The sequence below is a fragment of the Dendrobates tinctorius genome, unplaced genomic scaffold (assembly GCF_039654945.1).
Source record: "Dendrobates tinctorius isolate UK_male_01 unplaced genomic scaffold, ASM3965494v1 ptg000051l, whole genome shotgun sequence".
Lineage (NCBI taxonomy): Eukaryota > Metazoa > Chordata > Amphibia > Anura > Dendrobatidae > Dendrobates > Dendrobates tinctorius.
Genome location: NW_027361719.1, coordinates 27,776,864 through 27,792,638, shown reverse-complemented (window position 1 = coordinate 27,792,638; position 15,775 = coordinate 27,776,864). Strand labels below are relative to the sequence as shown.

Below are 15,775 nucleotides of genomic sequence, written 5' to 3'. Positions count from 1 at the left end.
TACTTCTGGGAATAAAACACTCTAAAATTCAATAACTAATGCAGAGTGCAGGGATTATTATTGTAATTTTTTTTTTTTTTTGGGGGGGGGGGGGGAGTAGGGGGAAATGGTGCGATTTCTGTGGCACAATACACCTGGGTTCAAGAGGTCTGCATTGTTACCCATGGGCTACACTACATTAAAGTGGTCGTCCAGGCAAAATCAAACTTTATCCAGGGGATGTTACACGTTACACGTACAAGAGAATAACATACTCAGTCAAACTCACCTAAATCCAGTGCAGGCTCCTCCATTGTCTGTGCATAGACAGGTAGCAGTGCTGTCACTCTAATTCCAGAAGCTGGACTGTAGAGTATAGAGTATAAATACACACAGAATATACAGGTGCTTCTCACAAAATTAGAATATCATCAAAGAGCTAATTTATTTCAGTTCTTCAATACAAGAAGTGAAACTCATATGTTATATAGAGTCATTACAAACAGAGTGATCTATTTCAAGTGTTTATTTCTGTTTATGTTGATTATTATTACAGCCAATGAAACCCCAAAAGTCATTATCTCAGTAAATTAGAATAATTAACAAAAAACACCTGCAAAGGCTTCCTAAGCGTTTAAAAAGGTCCCTTGGTCTGTTTCAGTTGGCTCCACAATCATGGGTTCGACTGCTGACTTGACAGATGTCCAGAAGGCAGTCATTGACACACTCCACAAGGAGGGTAAGCCACAAAAGGTCACTGCTAAAGAAGCTGGCTGTTCACAGAGAGCTGTATCCAAGCATAATAATGGAAAGTTGAGTGGAAGGAAAAAGTGTGGTACAAAAAGTTGCACAAGCAACCGGGATAACTGCAGCCTTGAAAGGATTGTGAAGAAAAGGCCATTCAAAAATTTGGGGGAGATTCACAAGGAGTGGACTGCTACATTTCTTCAAGAGTCACCACACACAGACGTATCCAGAACATGGGCTACATGTGTCGCATTCCTTATATCAAGCCACTCATGACCAATAGAAAACACCAGAAGCGTCTTACCTGGGCCAAGGAGAAAAAGAACTGGACTTTTGCTCAGTGGTCCAAGGTGTTGTTTTCAGATGAAAGTAAATTTTGCATTTCATTTGGAAATGAAGGTCCCAGAGTCTGGAGGAAGAGTGGCGAGACCACAATCCAAGGTGTTTGAGGTATGGTGTGAAGTTTCCACAGTCAGTGATGGTTTGGGGAGCCATGTCATCTGCTGTTGTAGGTTCACTGTGTTTTATCAAGACAAAAGTCAGCGCAGCCGTCTACCAGGAAATTTTAGATATCAGCCCGCAGCTGTCTGCATAGCCTTTGAGGGCTATTAATTATAGGGGGACCCCACGTCATTTTTTTTAGGGTCCCCCATTTTAATAGTAAAGGCTAAGTATACAGTTGTGAGCTGATATTAATAGCCTGGGAAGCTCCATGGGTATTACCCCCTTCCCAGTCTATAAACAATGGCCCCCAGCCGTTGGCTTACCCTCTGCTGATTATGAAAATTGTGGGGGAGCCCACGCCATTTTTTTTTTCGGAAAAATAATCTTTTATTAATTAAATACATGTACAGAAAGCTGCACACACACTGTACTAATTGTATTTGTCACTGACATCTATATATCTACATATTCTATTGTATTTACTGTATGTAATCCATCTCTTTTCATAGAACCATAAAATCATAGAATCGTAGAGTTGGAAGGGACCTCCTGGGCCATCTGGTCCAACCCCCTGCTCAAAGCAGGATTCGCTAAATCATCCCAGATATCTGTCCAGCCTCTGTTTGAAGACTTCTATTGAAGGAGAACTCACCACCTCTCGTGGCAGCCTGTTCCACTCATTGATCACTCTGTCAAAAAGTTTTTTCTAATATCTAATCTGTGTCCCCTCCCATTCAGTTTAATCCCATTGCCTCTAGTCTTTCCTTGTACAAAAGAGAATAAAGATGATCCTTCTGCAGTGTGACAGCCCTTGAGATATTTGTAGACAGTTATTAAGTCTCCTCTCAGTATTCTCTTTTGCAAGCTAAACATTCCCAAATCCTGCAACCTTTCCTCATAAGACAGGGTTTGCAGACCGGTCACCATTCTGGTTGCTCTTTTCTGATCTTGCTCCAGTTTGTTGATGTCTTTTTTAAAATGTGGCGCCCAAAACTGGACACAGTATTCCAGATGAGGTCTGACCAAAGAGGAGTAGAGGGAAATAATGACTTCACGTGATCTAGACTGTATGCTTCTGTTAATACATCCTAGAATTGCATTTGCCTTTTTTTGCTGCTGCATCACACTGTTGACTCATATTCAGTCTGTGATCTATTAGTATACCCAAGTCTTTTTCACATGTGTTGTTGCTTAGGCCTATTCCTCCCATTCTGTATATGCTTTTTTCATTTTTATTGCCCAGATGTAGTACTTTGCATTTTTCCCATTCTGTTAGTTGCTGCCCACTGCTCCAGTTTATTTATATATTTTTGAATCTTCTCTCTCTTCTCTAGTATTAGCTATCCCTCCTAGCTTTGTGTCATCAGCATATTTAATCAGTTTACCCTCAATTCCTTCATCTAAATCGTTGATAAAGATGTTGAACAATACAGGGCCCAGGACAGAGCCCTGTGGTACCCCCACTTTATCCTGTCAGCTCCTGCAGTGATTTTACAGAACACGGCAGATGTATTACCTACCGGCTTTTCTTCTATCTCTCTATGCAATATTATATAATATATATATATATATATAATATACAGTATACACTCACTGGCCACTTTATTAGGTACACCTGTCCAACTGTGTGTTAAGACTTAATTTCTAATCAGCCAATCACATGGCGGCAACTCAGTGCATTTAGGCATGTAGACATGGTCAAGACAATCTCCTGCAGTTCAAACCGAGCATCAGTATGGGGAAGAAAGGTGATTTGAGTGCCTTTGAACGTGGCATGATTGTTGGTGCCAGAAGGGCTGGTCTGAGTATTTCAGAAACTGCTGATCTACTGGGATTTTCACGCACAACCATCTCTAGGGTTTACAGAGAATGGTCCGAAAAAGAAAAAAAATCCAGTGAGCGGCAGTTCTGTGGCCGGAAATGCCTTGTTGATGCCAGAGGAGAATGGACATACTGGTTCGAGCTGATAGAAAGGCAACAGTGACTCAAATTGCCACCCGTTACAACCAAGGTAGGCAGAAGAGCATCTCTGAACGCACAGTGCGTCGAACTTTGAGGCAGATGGGCTACAGCAGCAGAAGACCACACTGGGTACCACTCCTCTCAGCTAAGAACAGGAAACTGAGGCTACAATTTGCACAAGCTCATCGAAATTGGACAGTAGAAGATTGGAAAAACGTTGCCTGGTCTGATGAGTCTCGATTTCTGCTGCGACATTCGGATGGTAGGGTCAGAATTTGGCGTAAACAACATGAAAGCATGGATCCATCCAGCCTTGTATCAACGGTTCAGGCTGGTGGTGGTGGTGTCATGGTGTGGGGAATTTTTTCTTGGCACTCTTTGGGCCACTTGGTACCAATTGAGCATCGTTGCAACGCCACAGCCTACCTGAGTATTGTTGCTGACCATGTCCATCCCTTTATGACCACAATGTACCCAACATCTGATGGCTACTTTCAGCAGGATAATGCGCCATGTCATAAAGCTCGAATCATCTCAGATTGGTTTCTTGAACATGACAATGAGTTCACTGTACTCAAATGGCCTCCTCAGTCACCAGATCTCAATCCAATAGAGCATCTTTGGGATGTGGTGGAACGGGAGATTCGCATCAGGGATGTGCAGCCGACAAATCTGCGCCAACTGTGTGATGCCATCATGTCAATATGGTCCAAAATCTCTGAGGAATGCTTCCAGCACCTTGTTGAATCTCTGCCACGAAGAATTGAGGCAGTTCTGAAGGCAAAAGGGGGTCCAACCCGTTACTAGCATGGTGTACCTAATAAAGTGGCCAGTGAGTGTATGTGTGTGTGTCACTGACTATATACAGTGTGTCCGTAAAGTCATGGTGCACTTTTGACCAGTCACAGGAAAGCAAAAAAAGACTATAGAAATGTGAAATCTGCACCAAATAAAAGGAAAACCCTCCCAGTTTTCAGAATCCGTGACCAAAGTGCTACGTGAATATCGGCGCTTTTATAACGATGCGCCACCACATAGGAATAACATTACTCGGTGGCATAAGCAGTTGAAGAAAACCAGCAGTTTGGTGGAGAAACCCTGTTCTGGTAGGCCATCAGTCAGTGACGAGTCTGTAGAGGCTATACGGGATAGCTACCGTCTGTTTACTTTGGGCCCTCAGACCATCCTCATGGAGTCGGTTTCTAAGCGTTTGTGCAGACACATGCACATTTGTGGCCTGCTGGAGATCTGGCAGTGCTCTTCCTGTTCCTCCTTGCACAAATGCAGAGGTAGTGGTCCTGCTGCTGGGTTGTTGCACTCCTACGGCACCCTCCACGTCTCCTGGTGTACTGGTCTGTCTCCTGGTAGCCTCTGGACACTACGGTGACAGACACAGCAAACCTTCTTGCCACAGCTCGCATTGATGTGCCATCCTGGATGAGCTGCACTACCTGAGCCACTTGTGTAGGTTGTAGAGTCCGCCTCATGCTACCACGAGTGTGAAAGCACATCCAACATTCAAAAGTGACCAAAACATCAGCCAGAAAGCATTGGTACTAAGATGTGGTCCCCATCTGCAGAAACATTCCTTTATTGAGGGTGTCTTGATAATTGCCAATAATTTCCATCTGTTGTCTATTCCATTTGCACAACAGCATATGAAATTGATTGTCAATCAGTGTTGCTTCCTAAGTGGACAGTTTGATTTCACAGAAGTTTGATTTACTTGGTTATAGTCTGTTGTTTAAGTGTTCCCTTTATTTTTTTTTGAGCAGTGTATATATATACAGTATATGTATGTATTCTATGTGTATATATCTATTCTATTCTAACCTGTCAGTGAGATTTTACTGTACATGCGCACAGGAATTGTCGTCTTTTCTTCTATTAATTATATAGTTTAGCAACGCACTATATGAAAGTATTCGGCTCCCTGCAACGAAAAAGAAAAGCAAAGATGAAGGACTTCAGCTAGAGACGTCACTGGTGAGTCAGTGTGTTACCTGTACACTGACACTATACACTGTATACTATATACAGAGCTCCTGTGTATGTCACTGGCAGTGGTGATCACTTTATTACCTGTACACTGACACTATACACTATATACAGAGCTCCTGTGCATAATGTCACTGGTGATCGCTGTATTACCTGTACACTGACACTACAAACAGAGCTCCTGTATATAATGTCACTGGTGATCCCTGTATTAACTGTACACTGACACTATATACAGAGCTCCTGTGTATAATGTCACTAGTGATCACTGTATTACCTGTTATCTTCTCTCTCTCTTCTCTAGTATTAGCTATCCCTCCTAGCTTTGTGTCATCAGCACATTTAATCAGTTTACCCTCAATTCCTTCATCTAAATCGTTGATAAAGATGTTGAACAATACAGGGCCCAGGACAGAGCCCTGACTGACAGTACGGACTGACAGTAAATACAGAGTTCCTGTATACAATGGCACTTAGTATTGTGGGGTTTTTTTAATTAATGATCAGTATTGTCGTATTCAGTCACTATGTGGTTGTAATATGTGGTCTGGTCATGGTGTGGCTGTATTTGTTCCTTGTATGTGGTATTATTCGGTCACTAAGTGGTGGTAATATTTGGTCTGGTCATGGTGTGACGATGTTTGTCCCTTGTATGTGGTATTAATGGTTGTTTAAAAAAAATGTAAATGTATGTGACTCATTCCCTTAAAGAAAAATACCTAAATATATATTTATTTTTAATAGTGTAGAGTAGAGTAGGGCCCAGCCGAAAGAGTCTACCGTGTCATGGTATCAGCTTAAAAATGATTTTGGCCAGAACAAAAGCTGCTGGTTATGAATGTGATCTGGTGTTTGATGGGAACTGTTAATATCTCGGTGAGGATGTGGTGGTGAAGTTGGGTTTTTCCAAGAGTGGGCGGTGGGACTGTGGAGTCTCAAGGGAACCCAAAAATTTTGCCAGTATGGGGCCCCGAAATTCCTAGTGGAAGCCTTGGTCTGTCTCATAAGCTGCAATGCCGGGAATCAGGATGAGGTGAGTATAAACTTCATTATTTTTAATATGGAGAACTGTGGCCGTCATACTATATATATGGGGAGAACTGTGGCCGTCATACTATATATATGGGGAGAACTGTGGCCGTCATACTATATATATGGGGAGAACTGTGGCCGTCATACTATATATATATATGTGAGATCTGGGGCCATCATACTATATATATGTGGGTAGAACTGGGACAATCATAATAGATATGTGGGGAGAATTGGGGCCATCATACTCTATATATGGGCAACTGGGGCCATCGCACTATATTTATGGTGGGAACTGGGGCAATCGCACTGTATATATCTCATATCTCTGGTAAGCTCTGTTCTGCTCCCATATTTCTGGCGTGAGCTCAGTTCTGCTCCAAATCTCTGTAATAAGCTCGGTTCTGCTCCCATATCTCTGTAGTAAGCTTGGTTCTGCTCCCATATCTTTGTAGTAAGCTCGGTTCTGCTCTCATATCTCTGTAGTAAGCTCCTTTCTGCTCCCATATCTCTGGAGTATTCTCTGTTCTGATCCGTATCTCTAGAGTAAGCTCGGTCCTACTCCCATATCTCTGTAGTAAGCTCGGTCCTGCTCCCATATCTCTGTAGTAAGCTCGGTTCTGCTCCCATATCTCTGTAGTAAGCTCGGTTCTGCTCCCATATCTTTGTAGTAAGCTCGGTTCTGCTCTCATATCTCTGTAGTAAGCTCCTTTCTGCTCCCATATCTCTGGAGTATTCTCCGTTCTGATCCGTATCTCTGGAGTAAGCTCGGATCTGCTCCCATATCTTTGTAGTAAGCTCGGTTCTGCTCACATATCTATAGCGTAAGCTCGGTCCTGCTCCCATATCTTTGTAGTAAGCTTGGTTCTGCTCCCATATTTCTGTAGTAAGCTTGGTTCTGCTCCCATATTTCTGGAGTATATAGAGGGGATCTGTGTGCACATGGCTGTATATAGAGGGATCTGTGTGCACAGTGCTGTATACAGAGGGGATCTGTGTGCACAGTGCTGTATATAGAGGGGATGTGTGCAGTGCTGTATATAGAGGGGGATCTGGGCACATGGCTGTATATAGAAGGGATCTGTGTGCACAGTGCTGTATATAGAGGGGATCTGTGTGCACAGGGCTCTATATAGAGGGGATCTGTGTGCACAGGGCTCTATATAGAGGGGATCTGTGTGCACAGGGCTCTATATAGAGGGGATCTGTATGCACAGTGCTGTATATAGAGGGGATCTGTGTGCACAGTGCTGTATATAGAGGGGATCTGTGTGCACAGTGCTGTATACAGAGGGGATCTGTGTGCACAGTGCTGTATACAGAGGGGATCTGTGTGCACAGGGCTGTATATAGAGGGGATCTGTGTGCACAGTGCTGTATATAGTGGGGATCTGTATGCACAGTGCTGTATATAGAGGGGATCTATGTGCACAGTGCTGTATATAGAGGGGATCTATGTGCACAGTGCTGTATATAGAGGGGATCTGTGTGCACAGTGCTGTATATAGAGGGGGATGTGTGCACAGTGCTGTATATAGAGGGGGATGTGTGCACAGTGCTGTATATAGAGGGGATATGTGCAGTGCTGTATATAGGGGGGATGTGTGCAGTGCTGTATATAGGGGGGATGTGTGCAGTGCTGTATATAGGGGGGATGTGTGCACATGGCTGTATATAGAAGGGATCTGTGTGCACAGTGCTGTATATAGAGGGGATCTGTGTGCACAGGGCTCTATATAGAGGGGATCTGTGTGCACAGGGCTGTAAATAGAGGGATCTGTATGCACAGTGCTGTATATAGAGGGGATCTGTGTGCACAGTGCTGTATATAGAGGGGATGTGTGCAGTGCTGTATATAGGGGGGATCTGTGCACATGGCTGTATATAGAAGGGATCTGTGTGCACAGTGCTGAATACAGAGGGGATCTGTGTGCACAGGGCTGTATATAGAGGGGGATCTGTGTGCACAGGGCTGTATATAGAGGGGGATCTGTGTGCACAGGGCTCTATATAGTGGGGATCTGTGTGCACAGTGCTGTATATAGAGGGGATCTATGTGCACAGTGCTGTATATAGAGGGGATCTGTGTGCACAGTGCTGTATATAGAGGGGATCTGTGTGCACAGTGCTGTATATAGAGGGGATCTGTGTGCACAGTGCTCTATATAGTGGGGATCTGTATGCACAGTGCTGTATATAGAGGGGATCTGTGTGCACAGGGCTGTAAATAGAGGGATCTGTGTGCACAGTTCTGTATATAGAGGGATCTGTGTGCACAGTTCTGTATATAGAGGGATCTGTGTGCACAGTGCTGTATATAGAAGGGATCTGTGTGCACAGCGCTGTATGGAGAGTATACGTGCGCCCTCCACAGGCCAGACACGTACCCTGTTAACCCACAGAGGAGCACCATGCTTCCCTATGGAGGTATATCAGCCACCACCCATGATACGTGGACTATAGTCCCCTCCAAACCCATAAGAACCGTTCCTAGATTAACTACATCACGTGACGCGGAGGCACTGACCGCCTTATTCCAAAATGGCGTCGCCCATGAGGGCAATGATTTTAGGGTGTCGCGCCGTGAGGTGCCTGCGCGTGTCGGGTCTCCAGGGACATCACGCAGTCGTCAGCTCCAGGAGAGGTGAGGACAAGTGCGGCGCGTGGAAGGCGAGTGAGAGTGACATCACCTATTTTCATAAGAGCATCATAGAACTACAAGTCCCAGCATGCCACGCAGAGTAGCTGCCAGCGGGAGGTCGCTCTTTAGGCTGTCGGCGAGCGTTGCGGGCGTGTGACGTCACTGACCTCACCTGACCTTGTCCTGCACACAGAATGACGTCACTCACCAGCGCGGGCACCCGCGGTAGCATTTACCTCATAGAAAGCCCATAAATAATAGTGGGTTCTGTGACTGCAGCCATGATGGCCCCGGGCTGTGTGCACGGCAGTCATCGTGAGGCGTGAATAACAGCAGCGCCCTCTGTGCGCGCTCATTGGTGAGCGGACATGTCGTGGCTCTGCAGTGTGAACACAGCCTTATTGTGTAATGCTTGTAGGGGTTTTCCAGTGATTACATTTTTAAGCCTCAGGGGCTTTACTCGCCCTCCTCTATCCCAGCTGTATGCCTTTTCCACAGGCTGCAGCGGTGACGTCACAACTACAGCACACATCACCGCTGCAGCCAGTCACTAGAGTCAGTGGTGATACCAAGAGACCGCTGAGCTCAGTGATTGTCTGCAGCAGTGATGTGTGCTGTATTAGCGACGTCACCGCTGCAGCCTGTGCTACTGAGTTCAGTAACCGGGGGAGGGCGAGTCAAGGAAAAAACACATGTAATCCGCACATGACTGTACCAAAAATGTTGTCAAAGCCAAAAATCAGGCAGTATAAAAAAAAAGGTAACCTCTTTATTTAAAGGGAACCTGTCACCCCCCCAGGGCATTTTTCAGGTAAAGAGCCACCTTCAGCACGCAGCACTAAGGCTGCATTCTGTGAAGGTGGCTCCTATGTTTCTGACCCCTAGTAATGCTGAAATATTGACTTTTATAAATGGCTCCTCATACCTGTAATGTGTCCCATAGGTATGGTGTGTCCCCCTGTATCAGCCGCCTACCATCCGTCCATCATGCCTGTCCGGTGTTTCGGCGCCGCCCGCCATCCATCCATCATGATGCCCCTGTGTGTCGCTGCATCCTCCTGTTTTGAATGCTAGCGCTGTGACAAGAGATCTCGGGCAAGCGTAGTGCGCGCTGCCCGAGAACCGACATCAGGCTATTGCGCCTGCTTTTTGTGGAGGCCCCAGTTCCCGCCCCGATGGACGGATGGTGGGCGGTGCCGAGACACCAGACAGGCATGATGGACGGATGGTAGGCGGCTGATACAGGGGGACGCACCATACCTATGGGACACATTACTGGTAGGAGGAACCATTTATAAAAGTCAATATTTCAGCATTACTAGGGGTCAGAAAAAGAAGAGCCACCTTCATAGAATGCAGCCTTAGTGCTGCTGAAGGTGGCTCTTTAACTGAAAAACGCCCTGGGGGGGAGTGACCGGTTCCCTTGAAAACATGACCCCAAAAAGAGACAAAAAACGAGATAAAAACACATTAAAGACGTAATGGGAAACTGCAAGTAGCTTCCGGTAATTTGTCGGATTGGTGTGGTGGTATGGCCTAAGGGAACCGTCCACGATTCATGGTAGTTTCGGGAATATTTTCGGTGTTTTTTTTCAGGGCTGTGGAGTCGGAGTCGTGGAGTCGGAGTTAGTTTTGGTTGGAGTCGGAGTCGGTAGAAATGTACCGACTCCAGCTTTAAAAAAAAATGTATTAATATTTCATAATTGAACTTTCATATGAATTTTATAAATGTTACTCAAATATATATGTTCTATCAAACTATGAACAACAGTGATAAGCAGTTCTGCTGGAGATAGAGACATTTCTTACTTCTTGTGTGTCACTGTTCTCCACTGCCCTTATCTAATCTTATACTTGGTTAACCTCATGCTGCCCCAACCCCCCTACTTACAATGTATGAAAGTGAAAATGTGTTGCAAATTCTTAGTAGTAAAGCTCCTCCTCTAGACTAGATCATACTAGGTGTGCGTCTTCCAAGCATCTCACAGCTGCCTGCTACTCAGAAGAGGAAGACTGTAAGAAGTATTATCCTTTCAACAAACTTTGCATCAGTTAACTGTGAGTACATGAGGAATAATAACAGTATTACTGACCACTATATCAGTTGTACGACCTGGCAATAATTTTGTACAATTGTTTTTAGGAAAAACAATTGTCATTTGGATTGTGAATGCAGAATTAAAAACCTGAGAATGTCAAAGAAGCATCACATTAAATCAGCTGTATTTGAACATTTCACCATCACTCAAGATAGAAAACATTATGTCTGTCCGTGTATGACAAATGATCCAGACAAAAACAAATGCTGTGAAGCCAAGATGAGTGCATATTCAGGCAAAGATAAAAATGCTCCTACCAGAGCTTCTAATCTAAAGAGACATTTACAGCGCTTTCATCCAGAAGTACTGAAAGCAGTGGATGAGAAAGACTGCATCCAAACCAATGAACCAGTGCCCAGCTCTTCCAGCCAAACAAAGGAGCAGAGAACTTTGCAGCCATCAGTTGCAAGATATTTTGTCAGTGACAAAGTTACTGTGACAATGACAGTAGATACATTTAAAAAACAGATCATAGAGCTTGTTGTAAAGGATAGTGTGCCTATTTCATTATTTTCACGACCAGCTTTTATGTGTCTGAATGGGGAAATGGCCCGCAAGCTTGGTGTTTCTCTGGAGAGAGAGAGTATTAGAAAATTAGTAATCACAGAAGCTTTTAAACAAAAGGAAGAACTTAAAAAAACTCTCAAGGGACACTTTCTGTTTCTTAAAATGGATGCCTGCACACGTCACAGAGTGAACTATTTTGCCATCAATGTCCGATTTGTTTGTGACAAAAATGAAATCGTTACCAAGACATTGGCAGTAAAAGACACCAAAGCTCATCACACCAGTGAGTTTCTCCAGGTCTTGGTGGAAAAGGTTCTGCAAGACTATGAACTTAAAAAAGAGCAAGTTCTTTCTGTCGTAACTGACAATGCTTCAAATATGATAAATACTTTTAAGCTAATGAATGAGAGTAATGATGGTGACCAGCAGCTAGAAGAACATTCTGGGTCCACAGACACAGAAATGTTTGAAATAGAGGAACACAGTATTGTAACTGAGGAGCAAACTGAAGTTGCTTCAGATGAACAGCAACATGATAGTTTAGATCTTGTTGAAACTGTGTCAATATGTTCTTTCATTCATCACATGCGCTGTGTTGTGCATATGCTACAGCTGGCTATAAGAGACAGTCTGCAAGAAGGACATGCTGCTGCACTGATTGGCAAGGTGAGAAAATTGGCTACTGTTGCCAGAACCCCTAAAGTTGACTCAATTTTGAAGAGACGTGCTGGAAAAGGGGCAATTATTGATCAAGCCACACGATGGGGCAGTACTTACTTAATGATTCAGCGCTTGGTTGAACTGAAAACCTTTCTTGTAGACATGGCTAACCCTCAACTGATGCTAAATGAAAGTCAGTGGAATCAGGTGACTGAGCTGGAAAAATTGCTAGAGCACCCATTTACAGTGACTAAAAAATTACAAGCAGAGGACTTAACTCCAGGTATTTTCTTAAAGGAGTGGAAGAACCTGATGTTTCGCCTGTCCCAAAGAGAAGGGTTAATTGCAAGTGGCATTGCTACATCAATGAAACGGAGAGAGGAGCTACTATTACAAAATAACATTCTTTTGGCAGCTGTTTATGTAGACCCAATGCATCGGATTCTTCTAGATGATCAACAGCTAAGTAAAGGAAAAGAAGCTCTGTTTGAAATAGCAGTAAGGATGAAAGGGTTGCAGAACAGTCAGGAGGAACAAGAAGAATTTGGTCGTCCTGCCACATCTTCACCCTCATCATCAACTGATGAAGAATTTAATTTCGAAAAATATTTGGATCACAAGGACCGTGCAAAGCGTTCCCGCATAGAAGAAGAGTCATCCCCTTCAAGGAACACAGCCAGTACATTTCAGCAGAATTTTTCATGTGCATTAAAAGAAATTGAGAAATTTGACCGTTCATCAAAAATAACAGTGCAACAAGCGATTCCTCTGTATCCTGACATTGTCAGAGATGTTGCCCGAGTGGTTACTGCTTTGCCACCAACACAAGTGTAGAGAGGTTGTTCTCTGCTCTCAAAATAATTAGATCAGATTTGAGGGCATCCATGAAGGAGGATCTGATTGAGGCAATACTTTTTCTGAGGACAAATTTATAGATTTCTTCTTAACTGCATAAGTGTTTATTGCATATTTACTTACAGTTTAGAAAAGTTTATAAAAGTTATTTGCTATATTCTAATAAATGTAGTTTTTGCTCTAAGTGGTCTGATTACTTATGATGGTGAGAAACTGAATAAGCACGATGTTTAATATTTTACAACAGTAAATTTGTTGTTATGAATTGGCCATTTATGAAGGAGTCGGAGCCGGAGTCGGAGCCTGATAAAATCCAGGAGTAGGAGTCGCAACTGTGGCTTACCGACTCCACAGCCCTGCTTTAAGGAGTTGTTTCTTCAGGAGCACATTGTTCCACCGCTCTCCCGGAGTGTGTGCTTTCACATGCTGCGAGCAATGCGGGGAAAGGACAGCGAGCTGGACAGTTTCAGAGTTGTGTATCCAATGCAGGATTTAAAATAAAGAGGTTGTAAGTGCGCTCTTCTTGTCAAGAAAACACTACCGAGGTGTCCGGTAACCTAGGCAATGAGCTATAATTTATGGAAGTAAAAATCCCTCTGCTCTTGAGATTGTAGAGGATTATTAGTGAGAGATAAGTTGCTTGTTTCTACAAGGACTTTACAGTTTTACCCATGTACCAAGATGAAACCATCCCTTTAACTATATTGGTTTAGCTGGATGTTTTCATTTATCTTTTAAGATTTAACAAGATTTGCTTACTAGAAACTAAACTTTTTTGTTTGTTTCTCCTGATGCAGAAATCTCATTTAAACTAGACGAAAAAACTGCTCACAGTAGCCTGGACCTGTTCAAGAAGGACACAGGGGTCATCTATCGTATACTAGGCCTTGAGCCCTCCAAAGTCCCTCAAAATCTTGAGCGTTTCCGTGAATGGGCGGTTGTTCTTGGAGACACCCCAATCATGAGTGGTCGTCATTATTGGGAGGTGACTGTGAAGAAGTCCAATGAGTTCCGTATCGGTGTGGCAGATGCTGACATGTCCAGAGATGAATGCATTGGCGTAAGCAACCGTTCATGGGTCTTTGCGTATAGCCATAAAAAATGGAGTGGAATGGTCGTAAAGAAAATAATCCCCATTACCAACATTGGCCATCCAAGCAAGGTGGGCCTCCTGGTGAACTACGAAGGTGGAAAACTCAGCCTAGTGGACCCTGAAAAAGGCTCCCTTGTCCATACTCTCAATACTGACTTTCGAGGCCCGGTTGTGCCCGCATTTGCTTTATGGGATGGAGAACTTCTTACCCACTCGGGCTTGGATATCCCTGGTAATATGTAAATCTCTACAATAAAAGTGCCTCATCAGCTCAACTCATAGCCTGGCATTAAACTGCTCAACGCTTTGTTATTGGTGTTCCATGGTATACAGTGAGAACATTTTATAGTCTTCAGTATTTCAGTTTAGACCGCATCAACCTGGAAATTGCTGCTTATATTTTCCTAATTCCTAAGTACAATAAAGATATATTCTGATGTATCTAAGGGGAGAATAAGTCAATTAAAGATTTAATTTGTGGCTCCAGCACAGGAAATGACTTGCTTTCAGGACAGACTCTTTATAAGGACCTTACCAAATGTATAGAATGAGATGGGGAATTATTTATTTGTGTCATCATGATGAAAGGCTTTACATTTCTCCAATTCTTCTTACTAAATTGCTGTTTTGTTGATTTTTTTTTTTTTTTTTATTTATTTTTTTTTTTTTTTGCTCATGATGGTTGCAATTAAAAATAAAAAGTCATTCAATAGTGAACCCCAGTGACTTGAGGATGACTACTTAACCTGCTCATACCTCTGGACCTTATACCCTCGTAATGGGCCACGAAACATATTGTAATGGTGAAACATGAGTATAGCGAATTATCCATGCTCCCTTAAAATCTCCATACATTTTAAACAGTAGTTATCTGAGACCATCAATTTCAGCAGAATCAACCGTCCAGCTGTTATAAATGTGTATTGTATTGGGGCATTATGGCTTTTAGCTTTTCAGTATATGTAAGAGGTATAGATGTTCTGGAGTTATAATGCGCAGAGTTTATTAAGAAAGTGGTTCCCTAGCATTTATTATTCAATAACATAACATCCTGCTTAGGGATGGGCGAATCCTGAAATACTCGGAATCGCTAGACTGTAACGAGTCCGAGTCGGAAACTCGCTATTCGTTGCAAGTCTAGCGAGTCCAATGTTAATGAATGGGGATGCGAGTATTGCAGCGATTCTTGTGCTGGGGAGAGAGAGAGAGAGATATTACTACAAGCAATTCTAGTTTCTTAGCGATTTTGTGTCCCCCTGCTGACTAGTGTTAAGCTTTCCGATTGGCTGCCGAAATGACGTCATCATGATGCGCTGTCTGTGCGCATCATGATGCGCCGTCAGTTCGGGCCTTCGGGGGGGCTGTGCCGGCCTGCCGGTGGTCTGTGCCGGCCTGCCGGTGGTCTGTGCAGGCTCCGGGGGGCTGTGCCGGCCTGCCGGTGGTTTGTGCAGGCTCCGGGGGGCTGTGCCGGCCTGCCGGTGGTCTGTGCAGGCTCCGGGGGGCTGTGCCGGCCTGCCGGGGGGCTGTGCAGGCATCGTCCGATGGGACTACAAGTCCCATCGGGCTATGCCTGCTACCATGACAGTGATTGACACATTAGCCAATGATGGGACAGTAGTAGTCCCATCATCCGGCTAATGTGTTGAATGTAAAAAAAAAAAAAAAAATTACATGCTACATACATACAACATATATACTACATGTAACATACATACTACATATATACTACATGCAACATACATGCTACATACTACATGC

General features: G+C 43.8%; 1 protein-coding gene across 1 annotated transcript; it reads left to right on the top strand.

The window, feature by feature from the left end:
- The first annotated feature begins 8,581 nt into the window (after positions 1-8,581).
- SPRYD4 (SPRY domain containing 4) lies at positions 8,582-14,516 on the top strand. Its single transcript, XM_073576915.1, has 2 exons — positions 8,582-8,806; positions 13,722-14,516. Exons 1-2 carry the CDS (start codon positions 8,704-8,706, stop codon positions 14,258-14,260), a joined length of 642 nt encoding a protein of 213 aa, XP_073433016.1. The 5' UTR covers positions 8,582-8,703; the 3' UTR covers positions 14,261-14,516.
- The last annotated feature ends 1,259 nt before the right edge of the window (positions 14,517-15,775 follow it).

Coding starts and splice junctions, on each gene's coding strand:
- SPRYD4 (XM_073576915.1), top strand. CDS start 8,704: ATGGCGTCGCCCATGAGGGCAATGATTTTAGGGTGTCGCGCCGTGAGG. Junction 8,807..13,721: donor AGTCGTCAGCTCCAGGAGAG/GTGAGGACAAGT, acceptor CTCCTGATGCAG/AAATCTCATTTAAACTAGAC.